General features: G+C 42.1%; 2 protein-coding genes and 1 long non-coding RNA gene across 4 annotated transcripts in view; 2 read left to right on the forward strand and 1 right to left on the reverse strand.

Moving 5' to 3' along the window:
• Window positions 1-23608, forward strand: part of LOC134328786 (uncharacterized) — a 765451-nt gene that overhangs the window by 151177 nt on the left and 590666 nt on the right. The gene's annotated exons all lie outside the window — the stretch shown is intronic.
• LOC134329118 (uncharacterized) lies at window positions 793-14686 on the reverse strand. Of its 2 annotated transcripts, none has more exons than XR_010014773.1 (6): window positions 14591-14686; window positions 12954-12986; window positions 9831-10018; window positions 8716-9378; window positions 3277-3376; window positions 793-1319 (listed from the first exon to the last, which is right to left on the reverse strand). It is a non-coding gene; the product is annotated as an uncharacterized LOC134329118 (long non-coding RNA). The 2 variants fall into 2 exon arrangements; XR_010014772.1 differs by lacking the exons at window positions 12954-12986; window positions 14591-14686 and adding exons at window positions 13678-13764; window positions 14182-14514.
• LOC134328806 (uncharacterized) lies at window positions 7639-14634 on the forward strand. The gene is made up of 7 exons (XM_063010035.1): window positions 7639-7657; window positions 9776-10013; window positions 12670-12757; window positions 12835-13004; window positions 13696-13773; window positions 14199-14463; window positions 14604-14634. Exons 2-6 carry the CDS (start codon window positions 9788-9790, stop codon window positions 14351-14353), a joined length of 717 nt encoding a protein of 238 aa, XP_062866105.1. The 5' UTR covers window positions 7639-7657; window positions 9776-9787; the 3' UTR covers window positions 14354-14463; window positions 14604-14634.

Genomic DNA, 23608 nt, shown 5'->3' on the forward strand with positions numbered 1-23608 from the left:
GTGATGTGTTCATATTTTCTGGTTCTAGTAAGGATTCTGGCTGCTGCATTCTGGACTAACTGCAGTTTGTTTATACACCTACTGGAACAACCAGACAAAAGGGATTACAATAATCCAACCTAGAGGTAACAAAAGCATGGACAAGTATTTCTGCGTCATGTAGTGACATCATAGCTTAGCAAGGTTTCTAAGATGATAGAAGGCTATCCTGGTGGTGATAGCTACATGAGCTTCAAAAGAAAAACTGGAATTAATAATCACACCAAGGTCTATAACAGCTGTACATGGTGTAACTGAAATACCATCCAGAGTTACTATGTAATCAGAAAGTTTACTTCTAGCTGCCTGTGGTCCTAATATTTTTTATTATATAATTTAGTAAAAGAAAATTGTTCAACATCCAGAGTCTAAACTGGTGTCTCTTATCTGGATGTGCTTAAGTCAAGCAGTACAAGCAGGGAGACACAACCCTGATCAGAGGCCAGTAACAAGTCATTCACAACTTTAACACACAGGCCTAAACCCTGACTGACAAATGTTATTTCTATGCAGGTATGAACATAGCTGCTGTGCTACAACCTTTTCTAGGATTTTGGAGATGAAGGGGAGGGTTGATATCGGTCTGTAATTAGACAACTGGCAGGGGTCTAGGTTAGGTTTTTTGCCAGAGGTTTGATAACTGCTTTAAATGATTTAGGGACATAGCCAGTACTAAGAGATGAATTTATCTTTTTTAAAAGAGTTGTATCTGTTTTAGGAAAGTTGTGGGTACGGGATCTAGTATACATTTTGATCAAGAAATTAGTGAAATTAACTTGGTCTCACGGAGAGGGTTAAAAGACTCTAAACGCTGATCTGATGTAACTATACTGACATCTAGTTGGTTTGTCATCAGATTGCTCAGGTTTAGATTAATAGTATTAATTTTGTGCCATATGTTTTCAACTTCATCACTGAAAAAATTCATAAAGTTGTCGCTGCTAAATACTGATGGTGTGGATGCTTCTGTAGTGGTGGTCTTCCTAGTTAGTTTTGCTACAGTATTAAATGTAGGATTAGTTTTGTTTTCTTCTAGCGAGGAGAAATATTTTGCTCTAGCAGCACTAAGAGCTTTTCTATAATTTAGGAGACTCTCCTAAGTTTGACTCTGTTCTAAGACAGTCATTCTGCTGTTCACTCAAGGGGAGGCTGCTACAGGAAGCCAGGGAAGGGTACACAGGAGGGAAGTGATGTGTTTGAACTTTTGAAGGTTGAAGACAACTTAAGCTGCTGCTCCATAAGATGATGTCCGTTGTACATGCTGAGATTCGAGCCAAAACCTGTGTCAAAAGGAAGAAAAGAAAGAATAAGTTGAGTGTTGTTAAGCAAAACAATGGTAGACAAAGCCAAGTGAAGAAAAGATCACCAAATTAGGTTATGACGAACACTGCCATATTGTTATTGCTGTACTGTCCTGCTGCAGTGGCATCAGATCTTTTTTTTACAAAATATATACACAACTAATGAGTGTTTCAGCTAAAATAGCTCAATAGATCAAGTTACAGAAGACAGTATATTTGCTGTACACATTACATAATAACCAAACATTAAGTGGTTTAGTTCCTTAAACATCACATGTACTGCATGCAGCACCTCAGATTGATCTTTCAGGCAGTCCTTTACACCAAACTTGTTTTTAGTAGGGTTGAACTAATAGAAAAACTAAAATTAGGGCAATAATCTTTGAAAAGCAATACAGCAGTGTATTCTGATAGTCAGTCAGACATTTTCTCATCTGCTTAGTCCGTCAGAGTGGTGGTTTGTCCGGAGCCCACCCGGAATCACTCAGCACAAAGCAGGAATACATATACCACATACCACACACACACACACCGAGGGGCAATTATGTGTATCCAATAAGCCTACCCTTTGTGTTTTTCAGGAGCAGGGAGGGAACCAGAGCACCTGGCGAAAACCCACACAGACACAGGGAGAAGCTCCAAACTCCTCACAGACAGATGCTGAAGCGAGACTCGCCTGTATAGTTTTTCAATTCTAGCAATATCTTTAAGTCATATATTTGACACATAAAACATTAAGTCTGGTAATACCTATAAACTGTGATTGCCTGTCATTATTTTCACATTTGTTTAATTCTGTTTTGTGAAAATAATAAATATTAAAATATAAAATATCACTCCAACGGGTCACATTTTTTACCCCAGTGGTGGAGCATGGAGTGATGCACATTCAAAGGGTAAAATATTTAAAGCATAAGACTGAATATCTGTGCATTAACACATCTTAGTGAATTATCCCATACTAAATTAGTCAATTTAGGGAACATTAACAAATAAGACTAGTATACTGAATAAAGTATGCAACACATTAACCACAAACAGCCTATTTATTATGCTGTAGGCATTGTGATTCTCTTGACTATCACCTTATGTTGCAACTCATCTGATTTTAAATTAATAACAAAGGAAAAAGAAAAAGTTAGTGAGACTGAAAATACAAGGCGAGTTAAACGTCTTAAACAATTTATCATAATAGGCTTTATGGGAAGCTCATGCTCAGTACAAAAATATTGTACTACCGTATAAAAGTAAAAGTTAAAAAATAAAAAAGTTACTCTTTTACTATATTAAATGTAAGTTATACTTAAGCAATCTTGATGGTGTATATTAATAACCTACTGTAGGAGCACTGGGTGCTGCATGGTGAAGGAGCAGTGATGCCACAGTGATGCTACAGATTGCCAAGTGGACCATGGCTAGATTAAAATTCAACATTTGCTGTGGCTGCAATTTCATTCAAGGTCAACACCCATTCCATTTCAAGTTATGTCAATCCATTTACCTTCAGTTTTAGAAAACCAAAAACCTATGTGAACACACCAGGCCCAGTTCTAACACCCTGCATCCATCTTTGCAGGGCTCTTATTCTTGGTAGAGGAACCCTGCACTACCTGCAGGGTCTTGTAACCTGTTGGACCAGCAGCAAAGTGATTGATCTATTTCGTCCCTTTTGTGTTTAGTCTGACTAATGCCTCAATTTGGTCATTTTGAAAAAGTGGTCTTTAAATGATTTGTCCCCAATTCACTTTGTTTGAGAGCAGCATTATCGTTCTTTATTATTTTAGTGCTGCTTTTGCTTTTTTTCTTGTCTATATTTTTTTAACAGATCCCAATGACCTTTCCCTATTCCTTACTTTAAGTAAATCAAACTTTAAGCTTCCCAGTGCTGTGGTTTTTGTTTGTAAAAAGTGCAAATGCAGTGTTTGAATAGGATTACCTCATTTTTGTTGGTGTAATCTCTGGTAATGTTAAGATGTGTGTCAGTCACTCTGAGCGACAGGAGCATCTCCAGGCAGCACAACAAACCATGGTGGAGACTATATGCAGGACAACGCAGAGGAAAGAGCACAGACAAACTGTTTAAGTTCATGAGACATTCATTTAATGAATTTATGATGAATGGTAAATAAGTGCATAGTAAAAACAAGGACAAGGCACATGTGTGTGTGTGCACAGATATATAAATGTGTTTTAATGTGTCATGTCCTGTCTAGACATGTGGCGTTTGAATGTTTCCTTTTTAATAGCAGATTTCTGCACCTGCAAGTCAATTTTGGCTTCTTCTCCTTCTGTTGTATTTAAAAGTCAAAGTTTACACTAGTCAGTAAGTTAAGATTACACAGACCCTCAGTTAAATATATCAATAAAAATTAGGATATGACTTCTTTTGACAACCATACCAAGTTTAAGAACATAAAGGTGCACTCACACTAGGCGCTGTTGCCTTGTACAATACCAGAGAATGATTGTACTCCCTTTTCCCCTGTGCACACTGCTATGTTCTGGGCCCGAGCACACTTGTGTCTTCACTATGCAACTGTTTTGTTGGAGAAAGGTATGTTTGCTACGACAGCATATTAGGGCCACTGCTAAATACATGAATAAATACATACATTCATACATGGATAATAGCTCTTTAACCAAGGTAACTCTTTTCTTTAAAAAAATGCATACTGATGTAACTATGTAAACATGTTGATGTGCTATATAAATATTGTTAATCAATGTATTTATTAACTATTGATTACCAAAACTCACTGTTTTGTCTGAGTCCACATGAATCTATTGACCACCAAGCGTACTGAACTGCCTTCGATGCGTCTCACTCAACACATCTATGCTTGCAGGCTTGTCACGTGTCACTTTGTTCCCTAATTTTGGTTCAACTGCAAATACATATGACCAGTATAAAAGCAAACCAGGACCCAATGTATTTGTTTCGTGTTAAATATAGCGTCATCCCCTGTAGCAAGTAAAAGTTTCTCCTCCTGATCAAATGCAATGAAGCATACCTTGGTCTAGCTGCTCTAAATCCTACATATACACCTAATAGGGACAAAAGTATTTGGACACCTACATATTACACCTACAGGAGAATTCATGACATCCCACTGTGAAGGCTTTCTACAAGATTTGAGTGTGTCTGTGGGAATTATTGTCCATTCATCCATAAGAGCATTTGTGAGGTCAGGAAGTGATGGACAAGAAGACATGGCTCACAATCTCCATTCTCCATTTCCCCCCAAAGGTGTTCGATGGGGTTGTGGTCAGAGCTCTGTGTGGACCAATCACGTTCTTCCAGACCAAACTCACCCAACCATGCCTTTATGAACCTTTCTTTGTACACTGGGACACAGTCATGTACAAACAGAAAAGAGCCTTCTCCAAACAGTTCCCACAAAGTTGAAACCAAATAACTGTCCAAAATGACTTGGTGTAATGAAGCATTAAGAATTCTCATTCCCAGGCCTAGACCAAGCCCTGAAAAACCCCATAACATTATCCCTCCTCCACCAAACTGGGTTGACACTGTGCACTCATTCTCCTGGCATTCACTAGGTGTTTGATTTTATATACCTGTGGCAATGGGACTGAACAAACCCCCTAAATTTAGTGATTAAGAAGTGTGTCCCAATACTTTTGTCCATATAGTGTATAAAATCAAGCACTTAGTGAATGCCCATACAGAGCTCTGACCTCAACCCCCTCAAACACTGCTGGGATAAACTAGAATTAAGATTGTGAGCCAGGTCCTCTCATCCAACATCACTGTCTGATCTCACAGATGCTATATGAACTGATACATTTCCCACAGACACACTCTTGTAGAAAGCCTTCCCAGAAGAATGGGAGCTGTTATAGCTGCAGAGGGGAACAGACTATATATAAATGTCTATGGATTTAGAATGGGGTGTTATAAAAGAATACTTTTGTCCATACAGTGTAGCTGATTATATTTACTAGACTGAACACCCTGAGGAGGGCGGCGGGAAAGTGTGAAAGTGACTGCCAGAACAGGTAAGAGTTTACCAGAGCAGAGTTTAGAGGTAAGAAATAAATAAAATAAAACACAAGATATGAAAAATTAATATGTTATAATGGGTGACAAAACAATATAATATACCGGTATATTAATCAGAATAAAATAAATATTTTTAGATTAACCAGGTTAACTTGAGTTAGCTTTGAGGCTAACACAGATGGATTGTTGTGGTAAATAAAATACCAAACAATATTTTTCATTTTCAGTTTGAGAGGAACATTATTAAACGTTTAATATTTTATTAATTCTCGAAATATATAATTCAGAGGAGTCGATTCCTCTACACCGATCGCCAGAGGAGTCGATTCCTCTACGCCGATTACTGTTGTTATTGTAAAGTGTAACGGAATCGTGGATCCCGCTTTGGTCCGCGATGCGTGGTGCCGTGGTTAACATTGAGTCGACTCAGAGTCGTGATTTATTAGTTGACCATCGAGCACCAACAAAACGGAACACTGTAAATTCTCTTAAGCTCTAAGATGTTCAGTAGTAAAACATTAGGCACAGTTTAAACACACACTTTAAACTAAATGTCCAACGTGTCTGACTCCAACAGGCTAAACAGCTGGGCTGCTCACGTTCAGCACAATATCACTGACATATACTGGACAATTACCATTTAAACAAGAACTTAACACATTACCGACATTTCTTAAAGCTTAATTACGTGCCACTACTTTATAAAGTTCAACAACATGAACGACTCGCCTCATCTGATAACAGAGGAGGACAAATCCACGACCATCCCCCGTTCTGCTCCCACACGTGGACTAAGTGTTTACAGCTCACTGCAGACCAGAAGCGCCTACTTTCAGAGAAAGATCTGACTGACATCCAGAACCACCAATCACCAAATTACGCCGATCGGACCAGCGAGCTGAGGGCGGGACTAAATTCATGTCCCATATGCAAATTAAATATGTAAATAATATAAAATGTTCGAATATTTTTTACATTTTAATAGATATTGTATTTTGTGATTTAATTAAAAGGGTAAAAAAAATTGAGATGCAATATTGTTATGTGCAGTGCGCTCTGGCCAGTCGCTTACAACTCTGGGTCAGAAGAAGTGATTGACACAGGGACTTGGAGGAAGACAAAGAGGCGATTAGCCAAGATCACTCACACTTAGTGAGCTTTGGTGAGGGAGAGCGCGTCAATCAGTAACAGATGCGCTGGAGCTTAGAAAATATGCGCGCCTATATCTGAAGAAGCGCTGTGGAATCCCACCTGGGCAAAACCTCTTACAATAAATCTACGTTTACTTGTTCATCACAGATAAAACAAATCAAATCTTTATGTTTTGTTAGAGACTATTTAAAATGTTTTGGGAACACATTGCCTACATTCAGAAAATGCTCCAGAATAATTTAATGGATTGGCCCAAGTGAATAAAATAATTATGACTAGTATGTTATCCACAACAGTTAAATACACATTGTCCACCCTAAATATAACAGACACGTCTTTCTTTTTCTCACTTTTTAGGGGGGCTACAGGTCTAACCACACCCACGTCTGCCATCAATCCCATTACAACAAACAAAACTTAAGAAGTTTATTGAAATAGTGTTTTAGGGTCAGTTAGGGTCAAAATAAAAGATATCAAGAAAGACATAATATTTTGTGATTAAGCTCTACTTCAAGATTATCAAAATATTTAATACTAAAGTCATATTTATGATGGTGACCAAAACATGTAAAGTTTAAAATCGTAATGAGATCAAAGTCATAATTATTTTGAGATTAAAGTTGTAATAGTTTGAGAATAAATGTGTAATATTTAGAGCATCATTGGACTACCAGAATCCAAATTCTAACCGTAAAAACACATGACCATCTTTAGGGCTGCATTGGGGTTTTCTGATAATATTACTAACACTTTCCTCGGTCAGGTTTGTGATTAAACATCAGTAAATGATGTGTAATTTATTTTAGAATCCAGTTCTTTTGCGGATTCAATACCTGAGCCTTTTAGTGGAATGTTTCCGTGTGCCTCACACACTACCATAAAATGCTGTTGGGTAGTCCACAGTGATTTCACATTCTCAAAATTTTAAGTTTAATCTTAAAATAATTATTTTAATCTTGAAATATTATGACTCTGTTCTTGAAATACTTGAGTTATAACTTAAATAGTGAAGTTCTACAATTATGTTCTACAGTAACGGAGCATGACATAAGTAATACTATAGTTTTTGTTATAATTAATATATTTCTCTTAAAACAGATTTCCAATTATGTGATTATCCTGTGAAGTTTTTCATCTGCATCCAGTAAGTAACCATTGTGAAGATGGAACAGAAGACTGTTTAAAACATTTATTTTATGTTTCATGTTTGGTCTTTTTAAATTCTCAGTATGGCTTTCACAACACCCTCATATTGGACAATAAGAAGAAAATCCAAAGCCAGAGTTAATGAACAATTAATTTCTGTCTACGTAAATGAACTGGGCTGTGGGAGTCCATATCAAAGGCAGGAACAAAATACTGAGGAAATTGAAGACTGTTTGTCCAATGAGGACAACGAGGAATTTTTTGATGCCTTTGAACTCACAGAAACAGAATCAGACACAGACTCAGATTCAGAAGTCCAAGCCTCTCTGCATAGTAGACTGGCATCATGGGCTGTTGAGCAAAATGTTACACATTCTGCTTTAAACAGTCTCCTAAAGATCCTGGCAGATTACCACCCAAAACTCCCTCATGATGCAAGAACATTGCTTGGAACTGTTCGTTCTACAAAAATGACCTGCAAAGATATTGCTGGGGGACAGTATTACCATTTTGGTGTGCTTGAAGCTATTACACATCTCTTAGAAGAACACAAGCATGTCATAAAAGAAACACACCTTCTGAACCTCCAGGTCAATATTGATGGTTTACCTTTTTACCTTTTGGCCAATTCTAGGAATTATTGAAAATCTTCCAAAACATGACCCAGTCATAATAGGTTTGTTTTGTGGCAACCAAAAACCAGGATCCCTGGATGCCTTCCTAGAAGATTTTGTGTCAGACATTTGTAATCTGGAAAAAGGATTTAATTACAAAGGAGATTTCCTGTACTTAAGGCTGTGCACAGTAGTTTGTGATGCTCCGGCATGTGCCTTTGTGAAAAACATAAAAGGTCACTCTGGCTATAGTGGCTGTGGGAAATGTACCCAAGAGGGGAAGTATATTGAGAATCGAGTTGTTTTTCCTGAAATTGATGCTTTACTGAGAACAGATGAGTCATTCAGGGCTCAAATAGATGAAGAACATCATCATGGTCCCACACCACTGCAAAGAACCTCACTGAAAATGGTAACAGGCTTTCCATTAGACTATATGCACCTTGTGTGCCTTGGTGTTATGCGCAGGCTCCTTTTGTTGTGGCTACGGGGTCCTTTGTCCTGCAGACTGCCTGCCTCTACTGTTGACAACCTTTCAAGCAGACTTCAGCAAATCCGTAAAAATGTTCCCTTGGAATTCTCGCGACAACCAAGGTCTGTAAGAGAGTTAGACAGGTGGAAAGCTACTGAGTTCCGGCAGTTTTTGTTGTACAGTGGGCCTGTTCTTTTAAATAGCACACTCATTACAACAGCATACCAAAACTTTCTTCTACTTTTTGTGGGAGTGTTCATTTTATCCAGCAAACAGCTACTCCGAGACCATCTTGAGTATGCTAATGACATTTTGGTTTTATTTGTGAAACACTTTCAAGAGCTCTATGGGGAAAAGTTCATGTCTTACAATGTACACAACCTTGTTCACTTGGCACAAGATGTAAAAATACATGGTGCACTCGATAATTTCAGTGCATTTAAATTTGAATCTTTCCTTCACCAGATTAAAAAGCTAATTAGAAAACCTGGCTTCCCACTCAGTCAGGTCATTAGAAGACTGTCAGAGAGGCCCAAAAAACTGAATCGAAATAGGAAAAGAATGGGATTATACAAAGTTCATGCATGTGGTCCACTTCCCAGGTCCATCCAAACAGCCAGTCAGTATCGCGAACTGAGGACACAGAGTTTCTCATTGAGATTAGATGAAGCCAACAGCTTTATTTACATCAACAACAAAGTTGCCAGAGTGAAAAATATTTTCTCCCATGGAAATGAGGTCTACATTGCATACTGCTGTTTTCTCGAACAGGAATCATTCTTCGAATACCCTCTTTCCTCAGCCACACTTGGCATCTACTTAATAGACAAGGTCTCAGGGGCCACTGAATATTGCAAATTTTCAGAAGTTCAACAGAAGGCATTTGTTTTGCCATATAAGATGAAATTTGTATCTTTTCCCCTTCTGCATACCAGTTCATGAGAAATTTGCTACCAGAACCTCCCTTTTCATCCCCACTGAGTTTTTTTTAAATTTTCTTCTTCATAATCAAGTTTATTTTTTTTTATAGTTTTCATGACATATGAGTAGCATGATAGATCCCTGTATGATAGGAATGTACCTACTGGTTGAATTTGTGGATGAGGGAACAACAAGCCCGGTGGCAGCAGAGTGGTACCATGAGGGCATATCATGGTGGCCTCCATACACAGACAAAGCCAAACTTCTAAAAAGTATCCGAGGCAGTGAGGTCCCAAATGTGAGCAGAGGATGGACACAGCACCAAGCTCGTATCCTTTACAGCTCAGGTAATCTAAAATGTATAAGAATATTGATTAGATAAACATTATCTATATTATGTACATTATACAGTACAGACCAAAAGTTTGGACACACCCTTCTCATTCAAAGAGTTCATGACTTATTTTCATGACTATGAAAATTGTAGATTCACACTGAAGGCATCAAAACTATGAATTAACACATGTGGAATTATATACTTAACAAAAAAGTGTGAAACAACTGAAAATATGTTTTATATTCTCGGTTCTTCAAAGTAGCCACCTGTTGCTTTGATTACTGCTTCGCACACTCTTGGCATTCTCTTGATGAGCTTTAAGAGGTAGTCACCTGAAATGGTTTTCACTTCTCAGGTGTCCCCTGTCAGGTTTAATAAGTGGGATTTCTTGCCTTATAAATGGGGTTGGGACCATAAGTTGTGTTGTGCAGAAGTCAGGTGGATACACAGCTGATAGTCCTACTGAATAGACTGTTAGAATTTGTATTATGGCAAGAAAAAAAGCAGCTAAGTAAAGAAAAATGAGTGGCCATCATTACTTTAAGAACTGAAGATCAGTCAGTCCGAAAAATTGGGAAAATTTTGAAAGTGTCCCCAAGTGCAGTCGCAAAAACCATCAAGCGCTACAAAGAAACTGGCTTACACGAGGACCGCCCCAGGAAAGGAAGACCAAGAGTCACCTCTGCTGCGGAGGATAAGCTCATACGAGTCACCAGCCTCAGAAATCGCAGGTTAACAGCAGATTAGAGACCAGGTAAATGCCACACAGAGTTGTAGCAGCAGACACATCTCTAGAACAACGGTTAAGAGGAGACTGTGTGCATCAGGCCTTCATGGTAAAATAGCTGTTAGGAAACCTCTGCTAAGGACAGGCAACAAGCAGAAGAGACTTGTTTGGGCTAAAGAACACAAGGAATGGACATTAGACCAGTGAAAATCTGTGCTTTGGTCTGATCAGTCCAAATTTGAGATCTTTGGTTCCAACCACCGCGTCTTTGTGCGGCGCAGAAAAGGTGAACGGATGTACTCTACTGCAAAGCAGTAATCAAAGCAAAAGGTGGCTACTATAATTGTTTATAGTTGTTTCACACTTTTTTGTTAAGTATATAATTCCACATGTGTTCATTCATAGTTTTGATGCCTTCAGTGTGAATCTACAATTTTCATAGTCATGAAAAAAAAGAACAATCTTTGAATGAGAAGGTGTGTCCAAACTTTTGGTCTGTACTGTATGTACAGTCATGTGAAAAAGTAAGTACACCCTCTTTGAATTCTATGGTTTTGTGTATTCAGACATAATAAAAACCATCTATTTCTTATCAGGTCTTAAAATTATATAAATACAGTCTCAGATAAACTGAAAACCAAACCAAACCAAAATAGAAAAAGCAGTATGTGAAAAAATAAGTACACCCCATGAATGAATAGCATGTAGAATCTCATTTATTAGTAATAAGTTGTAGTAATGGTTTTCTGTATGACTTTATCAGTCTCTAACATCGTTCTGGAGGATTTTTACTCCACTCTTCTTTACAACATTACTTCAGTTCACTGAGGTTTGTGTCCATTCATTTGTAAATGATCTCAAATTTAACTCTAGAATACTTTGGTTTCAAGAGGAGTTCATGGTCGACTCAACGGCTGTAATCTGTCCAGATCCTGTGACTAACACAAACCCCTAATCGTCACCCCTTCACCACCATGATTGACAGTTTGTATGGGGTGTTTGTGCTGATATGCTGTGTTTGTTTTTTGTCAGATGTGCCGTTGTGAATTTTGGCCAAATATCTCAATTTTGGTTTCGTCTGTCCACAGGACATTGTTCCAGAAATCTTGTGGTTTATTTCAGATGCAACTTTGCAAACTTAATCTGTTTTGTCATGTTCATTTTAAAGAGAGAACATTTTCTTTCAGAAACCCTTCCAGCAGGCCAAACTTGTTCAGTCTTTTTGTTTTAATTGAACAGTCATTAAATTGAACATTTAACATGCTAACCGAAGCCTGTAGAGTCTTAGATGAAGCTCTTGGATGTTTTGCAATTTCTCAGAGCATTGCACAGTCTGATCTCGTGGTGAACTTGCAGGGACGTCTACTACTGGGAAGCTGCCTTGAATGTTTTCCACTTGTAAATGATCTTTCTTACTGTAGAACGATGAACTTCAGATTTGGAAATGGCTTTATAACCCTTCCCAGAATAATCAGCAGGAACAATTCTTTGTCTAAGATCATTGTTGATGTCTTTCCTACTTGGTATTGTGTTTACACACACCTGAATGGTCCAGACCACAATAAGTGCCAAAACTTCTGATTTTATAGACGTGATCACACTTACTAATCATCAGTTAATCAAGATCATTTGATTAGCAGAACCTGACTGATAAATACCCTCTTAATTCCTTTAGAAACAGTAAGGGTGTACTTATTTTTTCACACACTGCTTTTTGTATTTTGATCTAGTTTTTTATATAAATAATGAGATGGTGTAATTTGTTATGTGTTATTGTCTATCTGAGGTTGTATTTATATAATGGTAAGACCTGATGAAGAACAGATGATTTATATTATGTCCTGATACATAAAAACATAAAATTCAAAGAGGGTGTACTTACTTTTTCCCATGACTGTATATTATGCATTTAATTGTCTGCATTCAAAATATATTACAGATTGTTTGGACAAGGTCGTCCAGAAATGGAGAATATCCTGCGAGACCTCGGATTTAAATTCAGACAATGATTTCCCACGAAAACGAAAGTAATTTTATAACATGTCACACAACATTGTGTAGTACTTCATGAAGATTTCTATTTGATTTTTCTTTTACTTTTTAGACCTAAAAAGCCATTTGAATTTATTGAAAAGTCTCAAGCAAAATGGCATCCCAGCCCTCAAAAACAGAATCTCAAAATGAAAAAGAAAACAGTGCATTCCCTACCACCACCACCAATACCACCACCACCACCACCTGCTGACCATCGAAATCCTGGAACAAACAGAAGTAGTAAGTTTAGTGTATTTTTCTTCCAAAAAAAAAAAAAAAAAAAAACCAGTCCAAGATGTAACACTCTTTGCAACTTGAGCTGGACTAGATGGGTCTAAATGGCTGAAGGCTGAACAGATACATACATGCGCCTGGCATTTTTGTGACATCACCAAAAAAAAAAAAAAAAAAAAGACCCTCAGCCTTATTTTGATAAAATAATAATAAAAATACATTTTGAATCTTGTTTATATACTTATACCACCTTATAGGGCCCCTTAAATTTTAGGAAACACAATAGCTCAGAAGACTTAAATCTTTTCATTCCATTGCCTGAATAAAATATAGTTTGAAAGACTGGGAAAAGCCTGGCAAATCTTTAAAACACAACACTGGCTTTAAAGCTTATGATATTTCACATTTCCACAAGTATTACTGGGCGTTTATTAGAAATCTCATACTGAAGATTGTTAATATTCACTATAATTAGTTAGATACTGTTAAGAATGTGTTTGTTAAACTGTTTCAGGACTAAGCAGTGCAAAGCTAGTCTATAATAATATAACCAATGCCCAGAGAAAAATACAATCATTTTTTTTCAGTTCCATCATATTTATAGAAGCTTAGTATTTCAAACATCACGCATAAACGCATATTGAAAAAAGCAGGTTTTTAAAATGGACAGTGTACTTACCAAATTATGATTTTTTAGTGATGTCACAGGATGAGTGCTTCCAGACAAATGTTCAGGGATACTCGGATGAAACCTCCTTCCCAGAATCTAGACAAGGTAAAGTTCATTGAAAATGAAGAAATTAAATATATAAAAACATTACAACACTTTCCAAAAAAGTTGGGATGCTGGGCAACATATAAATAATAACAGAATACAATGATGTGCAAATTATTTACATTGTATTTTTAATTGAAAATAGTACCAAGAAAACATATCAAATGTTGAAACTGAGATATTCTCCTACTAATTAATAAAACAAGTTTAACATATTTAAATAAATTCAATTAAGCAATGGAACAAAAATGTTTCATGCTGTGGAAATGACTAGATTTAAGAGAGCTTACAGTATTTTTTTCCTTTTATCCTGTCCAACTAATAAAAGTTCTGAAGTGCAGTTTTAATTTCAGTCCACAATAAAACAAACTTAGAATAACAAATTTAAATTATGAATATAGTACATACCTATTTCTTTTTTTCAGTGATGTCAAAGGCCCGGTCCTATCAGGGAAGAATTCAGGATGCTTGGTTCACTGAACCAACACAGCAGAGTAAAATCACATTTGTCATATATGCTATTCATAGAAACCCCCTGCTTGATAAGTATTTATCAAAACAAATAGAGAAATATACATAACCTTACAAATTCATAAAAAGTTTAATCACCCATGCATAATTATTTGCTTTCAGTGATGTCACAAATCCAATTGCTCAGTCAAGATGGACAGTCCACCATCACAGAACAAAGTAAGGTTTCTCTACAGTCATTAACATTACAATTAACTAAAATGTTTCTTAATAATTTAATAGAAAATTTCACTATAGATCTTCAGCATGTTTAAGAAGACAAACTTAAATCTTACCAAGTGCTTACCTTTCTCCTTAAGTGACAGAAGACAATCAAAGTGTTGGTTTGGAAAGCCACTGTGACATTCTGTCAGCAGGACCAGGTAAGATAACAGCACTGCACAAATTACAGTGACTTTATATTTGTGGTTAACCTCACTTATTATTGTTATACTTAAATACTTATGAGTAGACCAATATACTGTCCTTGGTGTTAATAGCTAACGCACCTAGAGTCCGTCTGCCTACAGGCCGACTAGTGCCGGGTCAATGCACACGTAAGTTTAAGTAAATTCTATTTTATAAAATTCTTAATTGTCTTATTTATTGATCTAATAAAGATGTGTGAATAACCATGATATTATTATGTGACTTCCCAGCAGCAGAGAGGGCCATCTTAGAGATGCTGGGGGAACTGCAGCTCCAGGTCTATATATATATATATATATTGTACATTGCATGTACAGTGTATCACAAAAGTGAGTACACCCCTCACATTTCTGCAAATATTTCATTATATCTTTTCATGGGACAACACTATAGACATGAAACTTGGATATAACTTAGAGTAGTCAGTGTACAGCTTGTATAGCAGTGTAGATTTACTGTCTTCTGAAAATAACTCAACACACAGCCATTAATGTCTAAATAGCTGGCAACATAAGTGAGTACACCCCACAGTGAACATGTCCAAATTGTGCCCAAATGTGTCGTTGTCCCTCCCTGGTGTCATGTGTCAAGGTCCCAGGTGTAAATGGGGAGCAGGGCTGTTAAATTTGGTGTTTTGGGTACAATTCTCTCATACTGGCCACTGGATATTCAACATGGCACCTCATGGCAAAGAACTCTCTGAGGATGTGAGAAATAGAATTGTTGCTCTCCACAAAGATGGCCTGGGCTATAAGAAGATTGCTAACACCCTGAAACTGAGCTACAGCATGGTGGCCAAGGTCATACAGCGGTTTTCCAGGACAGGTTCCACTCGGAACAGGCTTCGCCAGGGTCGACCAAAGAAGTTGAGTCCACGTGTTCGGCGTCATATCCAGAGGTTGGCTTTAAAAAATAGACACATGAGTGCTGCCAGCATTGCTGCAGAGGTTGAAGACGTGGGAGGTCAGCCTGTCAGTGCTCAGACCATACGCCGCACACTGCATCAACTCGGTCTGCATGGTCGTCATCCCAGAAGGAAGCTGACGCACAAGAAAGCCAGCAAACAGTTTGCTGAAGACAAGCAGTCCAAGAACATGGATTACTGGAATGCCCTGTGGTCTGACGAGACCAAGATAAACTTGTTTGGCTCAGATGGTGTCGAGCATGTGTGGCGGCGCCCTGGTGAGAAGTACCAAGACAACTGTATCTTGCCTACAGTCAAGCATGGTGGTGGTAGCATCATGGTCTTGGGCTGCATGAGTGTTGCTGGCACTGGGGAGCTGCAGTTCGTTGAGGGAAACATGAATTCCAACATGTACTGTGACATTCTGAAACAGAGCATGATCCCCTCCCTCGAAGCTGAAGGTAAAGGTGATGGACTAAACCCAATTGAGCACCTGTGGCGCATCCTCAAGTGGAAGGTGGAGGAGTTCAATGTGTCTAACATCCACCAGCTCCGTGATGTCATCATGGAGGAGTGGAAGAGGATTCCAGTAGCAACCTGTGCAGCTCTGGTGAAGTCCATGCCCAGGAGGGTTAAGGCAGTGCTGGATAATAATGGTGGTCACACAAAATATTGACACATTTGGGCACAATTTGGACATGTTCACTGTGGGGTGTACTCACTTATGTTGCCAGCTATTTAGACATTAATGGCTGTGTGTTGAGTTATTTTCAGAAGACAGTAAATCTACACTGCTATACAAGTTGTACACTGACTACTCTAAGTTATATCCAAGTTTTATTTCTATAGTGTTGTCCCATGAAAAGATATAATAAAATATTTGCAGAAATGTGAGGGGTGTACTCAGTTTTGTGATACACTGTACATTACTTACCGAATATTTTTGTCAACTTCAGGTGTCAAAACTGTCACTGGTTGGGGGGCAAACACTTAAAAAAACACTGTGGCGGATTTGTGGCAAAGTGTTTGCTCCTCAACTAGCTGTGCAGTTGAACTAGTGTGGCAGAGGAGAGAAAACGGCCATCAAAAACACACACCTGAAAGACACAATTGTCTGTAAGTATAAACATTTTTGTCAACAATTTTTAGTTCTGTATATTGACTTAAGATATCTTGTTTGTGCACCTTCTAGTCCACTAGACCATAATCAGTAGTCATTTTCTAACCACAGGATCATTGCTGGATGGATATTTTTGTGATCTTCCATTGATTAACAGAGTACAGTAGTCTTTATATGGTGTATAGGCCTTTAATCCTAGATGAATGCCTTACCATTCTCATGTGGAATTGTTTAATATGCCAAAAATTCATAGCTCTATCAAAAGATGACAAGCTATTGCAGTCTAATGGCATTAACCCTCCTGTTGTCCTCGGGTCAAAATGACCCGCCACTGTGTTAAAACCCCCCCAAAAATCCACTAAATGCAATTTTTTTACCTTGAAATTTTATGACTTTTCCTAGATTGGCCCCAACAATAGAAAAAGTGAAATGTTGCTTTTATTCACATTTCCATGTAAGCTGTACAAAAAAAGGTACAAAGGTGGTCTTCGGGTCAAAATGACCCGTGAGGCAAATAGAGTTGAAATCAAGGTCACAGAGTTATTTACAACCCACAGAATGTTACAATGTTTTAGTTGTGTCTCAGATCAATCAGTAGCAGAAGTAATCAGGTGGTGTTCTCGCAGACTTCAGAAGACCACCTGTTTATTTCCAGAGGTTATAAAGGTGCTGCAGATAACAGGACCCAGAATTCTGTCTGTACTGAAGCCATGAGTGTGCGTTATAGCGTTGAAGAGGCTGTAGAGCTGATTTTCTCAGATGTCCAGCAAGACAACTCTGATTCAGAAGAGGAAGTGGAGCATGTATCCGAAGAAGAAGATGGGGAGGAATACAACCCAGAGCATGATGAATCATCTTCAGAAGAAGAAGAAAACCCTGAAGCTAAAAGAGAGACTTTCCTTTCAAAAAATGGCAAAATAACATGGTGTTAGGAGTCACTGCTGTGCTCACTTCTCTTCTGGCTCAACCCAGGGTGTTTTGGTGACTCCTGGTGGCGCTTATTGCAACTGCACCAGCTTAATTGGTTCTGGAGCTAACCAATAGATCTCCACCGTGGCTAATTAGTCACACCTGCTTCCTATCTACTCCTCATCTACCAGCAGTTAAAAACCCCCAGTTTCTCTCAATCTCCACCAGATCGTCTGTTGATGTCAGCGTGAACTGCTCAGCTCTCCTGGTTACCTTTTTGAACTTTTGATATTGAACTTTTGATAATTGAACTTTTGATAATTGAACTTTGTGCTTTTTCCTGGATCCCATGCTTCCAGTGTTCCTGACCCCAGCCTCGTTTTCTCCTGGTTCCTGGGTTTCTCGCCTCCTTCCTTTCTCCAGCGTTCCTGCCAGTTCCTCCGGTCTTCACCTCAGCCTTCTGGTTCCAGTGCTGCTTCTCCCAAGCTCCTCCTGCCTCTCTCCAAACCTTCGGGTTCCAGTGCTGTGTCTCCAAAGCTCCTCCTGCCTCTCTCCAAACCTTCGGGTTCCAGTGCTGTGTCTCCAAAGCTCCTCCTGCCTCCTTCCCAGCCTTCTGGTCCCCAGCCGGCAGTCCCACCTACCACGATCCCTGCCTCCTGGTTTCTTCGTTGACCATTCCTGTGCTCCTGCCCCGGCGTGTTTTTCCTCCTGTATTTTCAATAAATCTAACTAACTAATCTCTGTGTCTGTGGTGTGGTGTTCGCCTGGTGGTTCCTCCAAAAAACCTTTTATTGGCTCTGCCAATCGTAACAGTACGATCTGGTCATATGGAACCCGCGAACCCGCCCTCCGAAGACCAGAGGTCCCTGGAGGCCCTCCTTTGCCACCAAGCCACCCAGCTGGACCAGCATGACCAACTGCTCAAGTCCCTAATTGAGAGCAACCGCCAACTGGTCCAACAGCTGGGAAATGTATCCAGACAGGTTGCCGCACTTATCTCCTCCCAGCCCATCTCCTCCCCTAATCCCAGTGTCACTCCCCACGTCCCTGGTCATGTTCACCCAGACTCTGGGTTCGCTCCTCCGGCTCTGGTTCCCTCTGCCTCGCCTCATTCCCTAGCGGAGGGACTCACCACTCACCCTGAACCGTATCATGGTGAGCTGGATAAATGTCGGGGCTTTTTGTACCAGTGTGGTCTGGTTTTCGGTCAGCGACCAGTCACATTTGCCTCAGACGCCAGCAAAGTCTCATACGTTATAGGACTCCTTAGGGGGAAAGCCCTGACTTGGGCCGAGGCCGCCCAGTCCGTGGTCGGCCCACAGGTGGGCTCGTACGGGGACTTCCTCAGCAGGTTCCGGGCAGTCTTTGACCACCCAAACTATGCTGGGGACGCCGCTAGCCGTCTATTAGGGCTACGCCAGGGCTCCCGGTCGGTCGCGGACTATGCTGTGGAGTTCTGGACCTTGGCTGCGGACTCCGGCTGGAACGATGAAGCCCTTCGCGGGGTTTTCCGTCGTGGTCTGGAGGAGCGCCTCAAAGATGAGCTGGCAGCCCGTGATGAGCCCACCGAGCTTAAGGAACTTATTGACCTGGCCATTCGGTTAGATGGTCGACGCGCCCAGTCCAGACCCCGAGGCCTATCGCTTTCAGGCCCACTCAAACATTCGTCCCCCTAGGCCTACCACCAGCACTTCCTACTGCCAATGCCCCAGAACCCATGCAGCTTGGTCGTGCCCGGCTCACCCCAGAGGAACGCTCCAAAAGGCTCCTCTCAGGTGAATGCCTCTATTGTGGCCAGGGGGGACACCTCATTGCCACATGTCCAGTACGCCCAAAAGACAGAGCTCGTCAGTAGGAGTGGGGACTCTGACGAGCACTATCACTGAGGTCCCCCTGTCTCGGCCCCGTTTCCTGGTCCCTGCCACCCTTTGTCTTCCTGAAGGCCCCATACATCTCTCTGCGTTAATTGACTCTGGGTCTGAGGACAACCTCATTGATGCAGACTTGGCCAACCTTGCTGGCTGCACCTTGGAGACCCTCGACACTCCCATTACTGCCCATGCCCTGGACGGCCGGATCCTTGCCCGTATCACTCACCGCACTGCCCCACTGACCCTGGTTCTCTCTGGAAACCACCGCGAGACCATGACGTTCTCCATCATCAAGACTCCTAAATCCCCTCTAGTTCTGGGTTTTCCTTGGCTTGCCACTCACAACCCACACCTTGACTGGCAGCAAGGAAAAATTGCTACCTGGAGTGATTTCTGTCACTCCTGTTGCTTACAGTCTGCTGTCCATCCCTCTGGTCCTCGACCAAGTCCCGCACCCTCCAAGGACTCTGTAGACCTCTCTAAGGTACCCTTCACGTTCCACGACCTCTGGGAGGTGTTTAGCAAGACCCGTGCCCTGACCTTGCCGCCCCACCGTCCGTATGACTGTGCCATCGACCTCCTCCCAGGGGCCCCTCTTCCCACTAGCCGTCTTTACCAGTTGTCACGCTCCGAGAGAGAAGCTATGGAGAGTTACATCTCCGAGAGCCTAGCGGCTGGCCTCATCCGCCCATCCTCCTCTCCTCTGGGTGCAGGGTTTTTCTTCGTGGAGAAACGAGATAAGACCCTGAGGCCCTGCATCGATTATAGGGGCCTAAACCAAATCACGGTGAAAAACAAATATCCCCTTCCTTTGACTTCGTCTGTCTTTGAGTCTCTACAAAAAGCTTCCATCTTTAGTAAACTGGATCTCCGCAATGCCTACCATCTTGTACGTATTCGTGAGGGGGATGAATGGAAGACGGCCTTCAATACCCCCCTGGGACACTTCGAATACCGGGTCATGCCTTTTGGCCTAACCAACGCCCCCGCAGTCTTCCAAGCCCTGGTGAATGACGTCCTGCGTGATTTTCTCTACAGGTTTGTCTTTGTATACTTGGATGACATTCTCATTTTTTCTCAGACCCCTGAAGAACATGTCACCCATGTCCGCCAGGTCCTTAACCGCTTGCTGGAAAATCAGCTATTTGTCAAGGCGGAGAAGTGCGAGTTCCTTGTGGACACTGTTACCTTCCTGGGATTTGTCATCCGGCCAGGACTAATCAAGGCAGATCCCGAAAAGATCCGTGCTGTGGTGGAGTGGCCAATTCCCTCATGCCGCAAGGCTTTGCAGCGCTTCCTGGGTTTCGCCAATTTCTACCGGAGGTTCATCCGGGATTACAGCAAGGTAGTTGCTCCGCTCACCCATCTGACCTCCACCAAGACCCCTTTTTGCTGGACCCCGGAAGCCCAGTCTGCTTTCCACCATCTGAAAGGCATGTTTACCTCTGCTCACATCCTCATTCAGCCAGATCCTTCCAAACACTTCATCGTAGAAGTCGATGCCTCTGACTGTGGAGTGGGTGCTATTTTATCCCAGCGTTCAGGCCCTGACAATAAGCTCCATCCGTGTGCATTTTTCTCCAGACGTCTTACCCCAGCGGAAGCTAATTACGATGTTGGCAACCGTGAGCTCTTGGCCATCAAACTCGCCCTAGAAGAGTGGAGACACTGGCTGGAAGGTATGGAGCAGCCCTTTGTCGTCTGGACAGACCACAAAAACCTGTCCTATGTCCAGACGGCTAAGCGGTTAAATTCCCGGCAAGCCAGGTGGGCGCTGTTCTTCAGCCGCTTTAACTTTACCCTGACCTACCGCCCTGGCTCTCGTAACACCAAGCCGGATGCGCTCTCCCGCCAGTTCTCCTCGGGTGACTCCCCATCCCCCTCTGAGACCATCTTACCTTCTGACCGCGTCATAGCCAGCGTCACCTGGGAAATTAAAGAAGCCATACAGGAAGCCCAGAAACTAGAACCTGACCCCGGTAATGGCCCCCCTAACCGTCTCTTTGTACCTCGAGCAGTGCGGTCTTCTGTCCTCGAGTGGGGCCACAGCTCCAAATTTGCCTGTCATCCTGGTGCAAATCGAACAGAGTCCCTCCTTAGGAGGCTTTTCTGGTGGCCCTCTCTGGAGTCCGACACAAGGGAGTTTGTCGCTGCATGCCCTACTTGTGCTCGGAGCAAGCCCTCCCATCAGTCCCCTGCAGGCCTGCTACAACCCCTCCCGGTCCCTGGGCGTCCCTGGTCCCACATAGCCCTCGATTTTGTAACCGGCCTTCCCGAGGCCGCCCTGCGCTGCGTCACTGCGAGTAACCCTTCTCACTGGAGCACTCACCTCGCCTGGGTGGAATACGCCCATAATTCTCTAACCTGTTCTGCCACTGGGCAATCTCCGTTTGAAGCCTCTCTGGGTTATCAGCCGCCATTATTCCCGGAGCAGGAATGGGACTTGGCAGTTCCCTCGGTTCAGCACCACATCCGCCGCTGTAGGAAGACCTGGAACACTGTCAAGGCGGCCCTAATTAAATCCCAAAAATCAACCCAACAGTTTGCCAACCGCCATCGGAGACCCAGCCCCCAGTACCTTCCCGGACAACCAGTGTGGTTATCTTCCCGAAACATCCCTTTGCGCACCGATTCCAGGAAACTGGCACCCCGATTCATTGGCCCCTACAAGGTTGATAAGATTATCAGCCCCACTGCTGTCCGCCTCAAGCTCCCCAAGCACATGCGGGTCCACCCAACATTCCATGTCTCTCAGTTAAAACCCGTTCGCCACTCCATTCTGTGCCCTCCTTCCGAGCCCCCTCCGCCCACCCGACTTATCGAAGGTCATCCGGCCTATACAGTCCGCCGCCTCCTTAATTCCAGACGCCGGGGCCGGGGCCTTCAATATCTCGTTGACTGGGAGGGCTATGGGCCTGAGGAACGCTCCTGGGTTCCCCGCTCAGCCATCCTGGACCCACAGCTCATCCAGGAATTCCACCTAGGCAACCCTGACAAGCTGGGTAGGTCACCTAGAGGTGCCCGTTAAAAGGGGGGGTACTGTTAGCAGTCACTGCTGTGCTCACTTCTCTTCTGGCTCAACCCAGGGTGTTTTGGTGACTCCTGGTGGCGCTTATTGCAACTGCACCAGCTTAATTGGTTCTGGAGCTAACCAATAGATCTCCACCGTGGCTAATTAGTCACACCTGCTTCCTATCTACTCCTCATCTACCAGCAGTTAAAAACCCCCAGTTTCTCTCAATCTCCACCAGATCGTCTGTTGATGTCAGCGTGAACTGCTCAGCTCTCCTGGTTACCTTTTTGAACTTTTGATATTGAACTTTTGATAATTGAACTTTTGATAATTGAACTTTGTGCTTTTTCCTGGATCCCATGCTTCCAGTGTTCCTGACCCCAGCCTCGTTTTCTCCTGGTTCCTGGGTTTCTCGCCTCCTTCCTTTCTCCAGCGTTCCTGCCAGTTCCTCCGGTCTTCACCTCAGCCTTCTGGTTCCAGTGCTGCTTCTCCCAAGCTCCTCCTGCCTCTCTCCAAACCTTCGGGTTCCAGTGCTGTGTCTCCAAAGCTCCTCCTGCCTCTCTCCAAACCTTCGGGTTCCAGTGCTGTGTCTCCAAAGCTCCTCCTGCCTCCTTCCCAGCCTTCTGGTCCCCAGCCGGCAGTCCCACCTACCACGATCCCTGCCTCCTGGTTTCTTCGTTGACCATTCCTGTGCTCCTGCCCCGGCGTGTTTTTCCTCCTGTATTTTCAATAAATCTAACTAACTAATCTCTGTGTCTGTGGTGTGGTGTTCGCCTGGTGGTTCCTCCAAAAAACCTTTTATTGGCTCTGCCAATCGTAACAGTACGATCTGGTCATATGGAACCCGCGAACCCGCCCTCCGAAGACCAGAGGTCCCTGGAGGCCCTCCTTTGCCACCAAGCCACCCAGCTGGACCAGCATGACCAACTGCTCAAGTCCCTAATTGAGAGCAACCGCCAACTGGTCCAACAGCTGGGAAATGTATCCAGACAGGTTGCCGCACTTATCTCCTCCCAGCCCATCTCCTCCCCTAATCCCAGTGTCACTCCCCACGTCCCTGGTCATGTTCACCCAGACTC

The sequence above is a fragment of the Trichomycterus rosablanca genome, chromosome 15, assembly GCF_030014385.1.
Source record: "Trichomycterus rosablanca isolate fTriRos1 chromosome 15, fTriRos1.hap1, whole genome shotgun sequence".
NCBI lineage: Eukaryota > Metazoa > Chordata > Actinopteri > Siluriformes > Trichomycteridae > Trichomycterus > Trichomycterus rosablanca.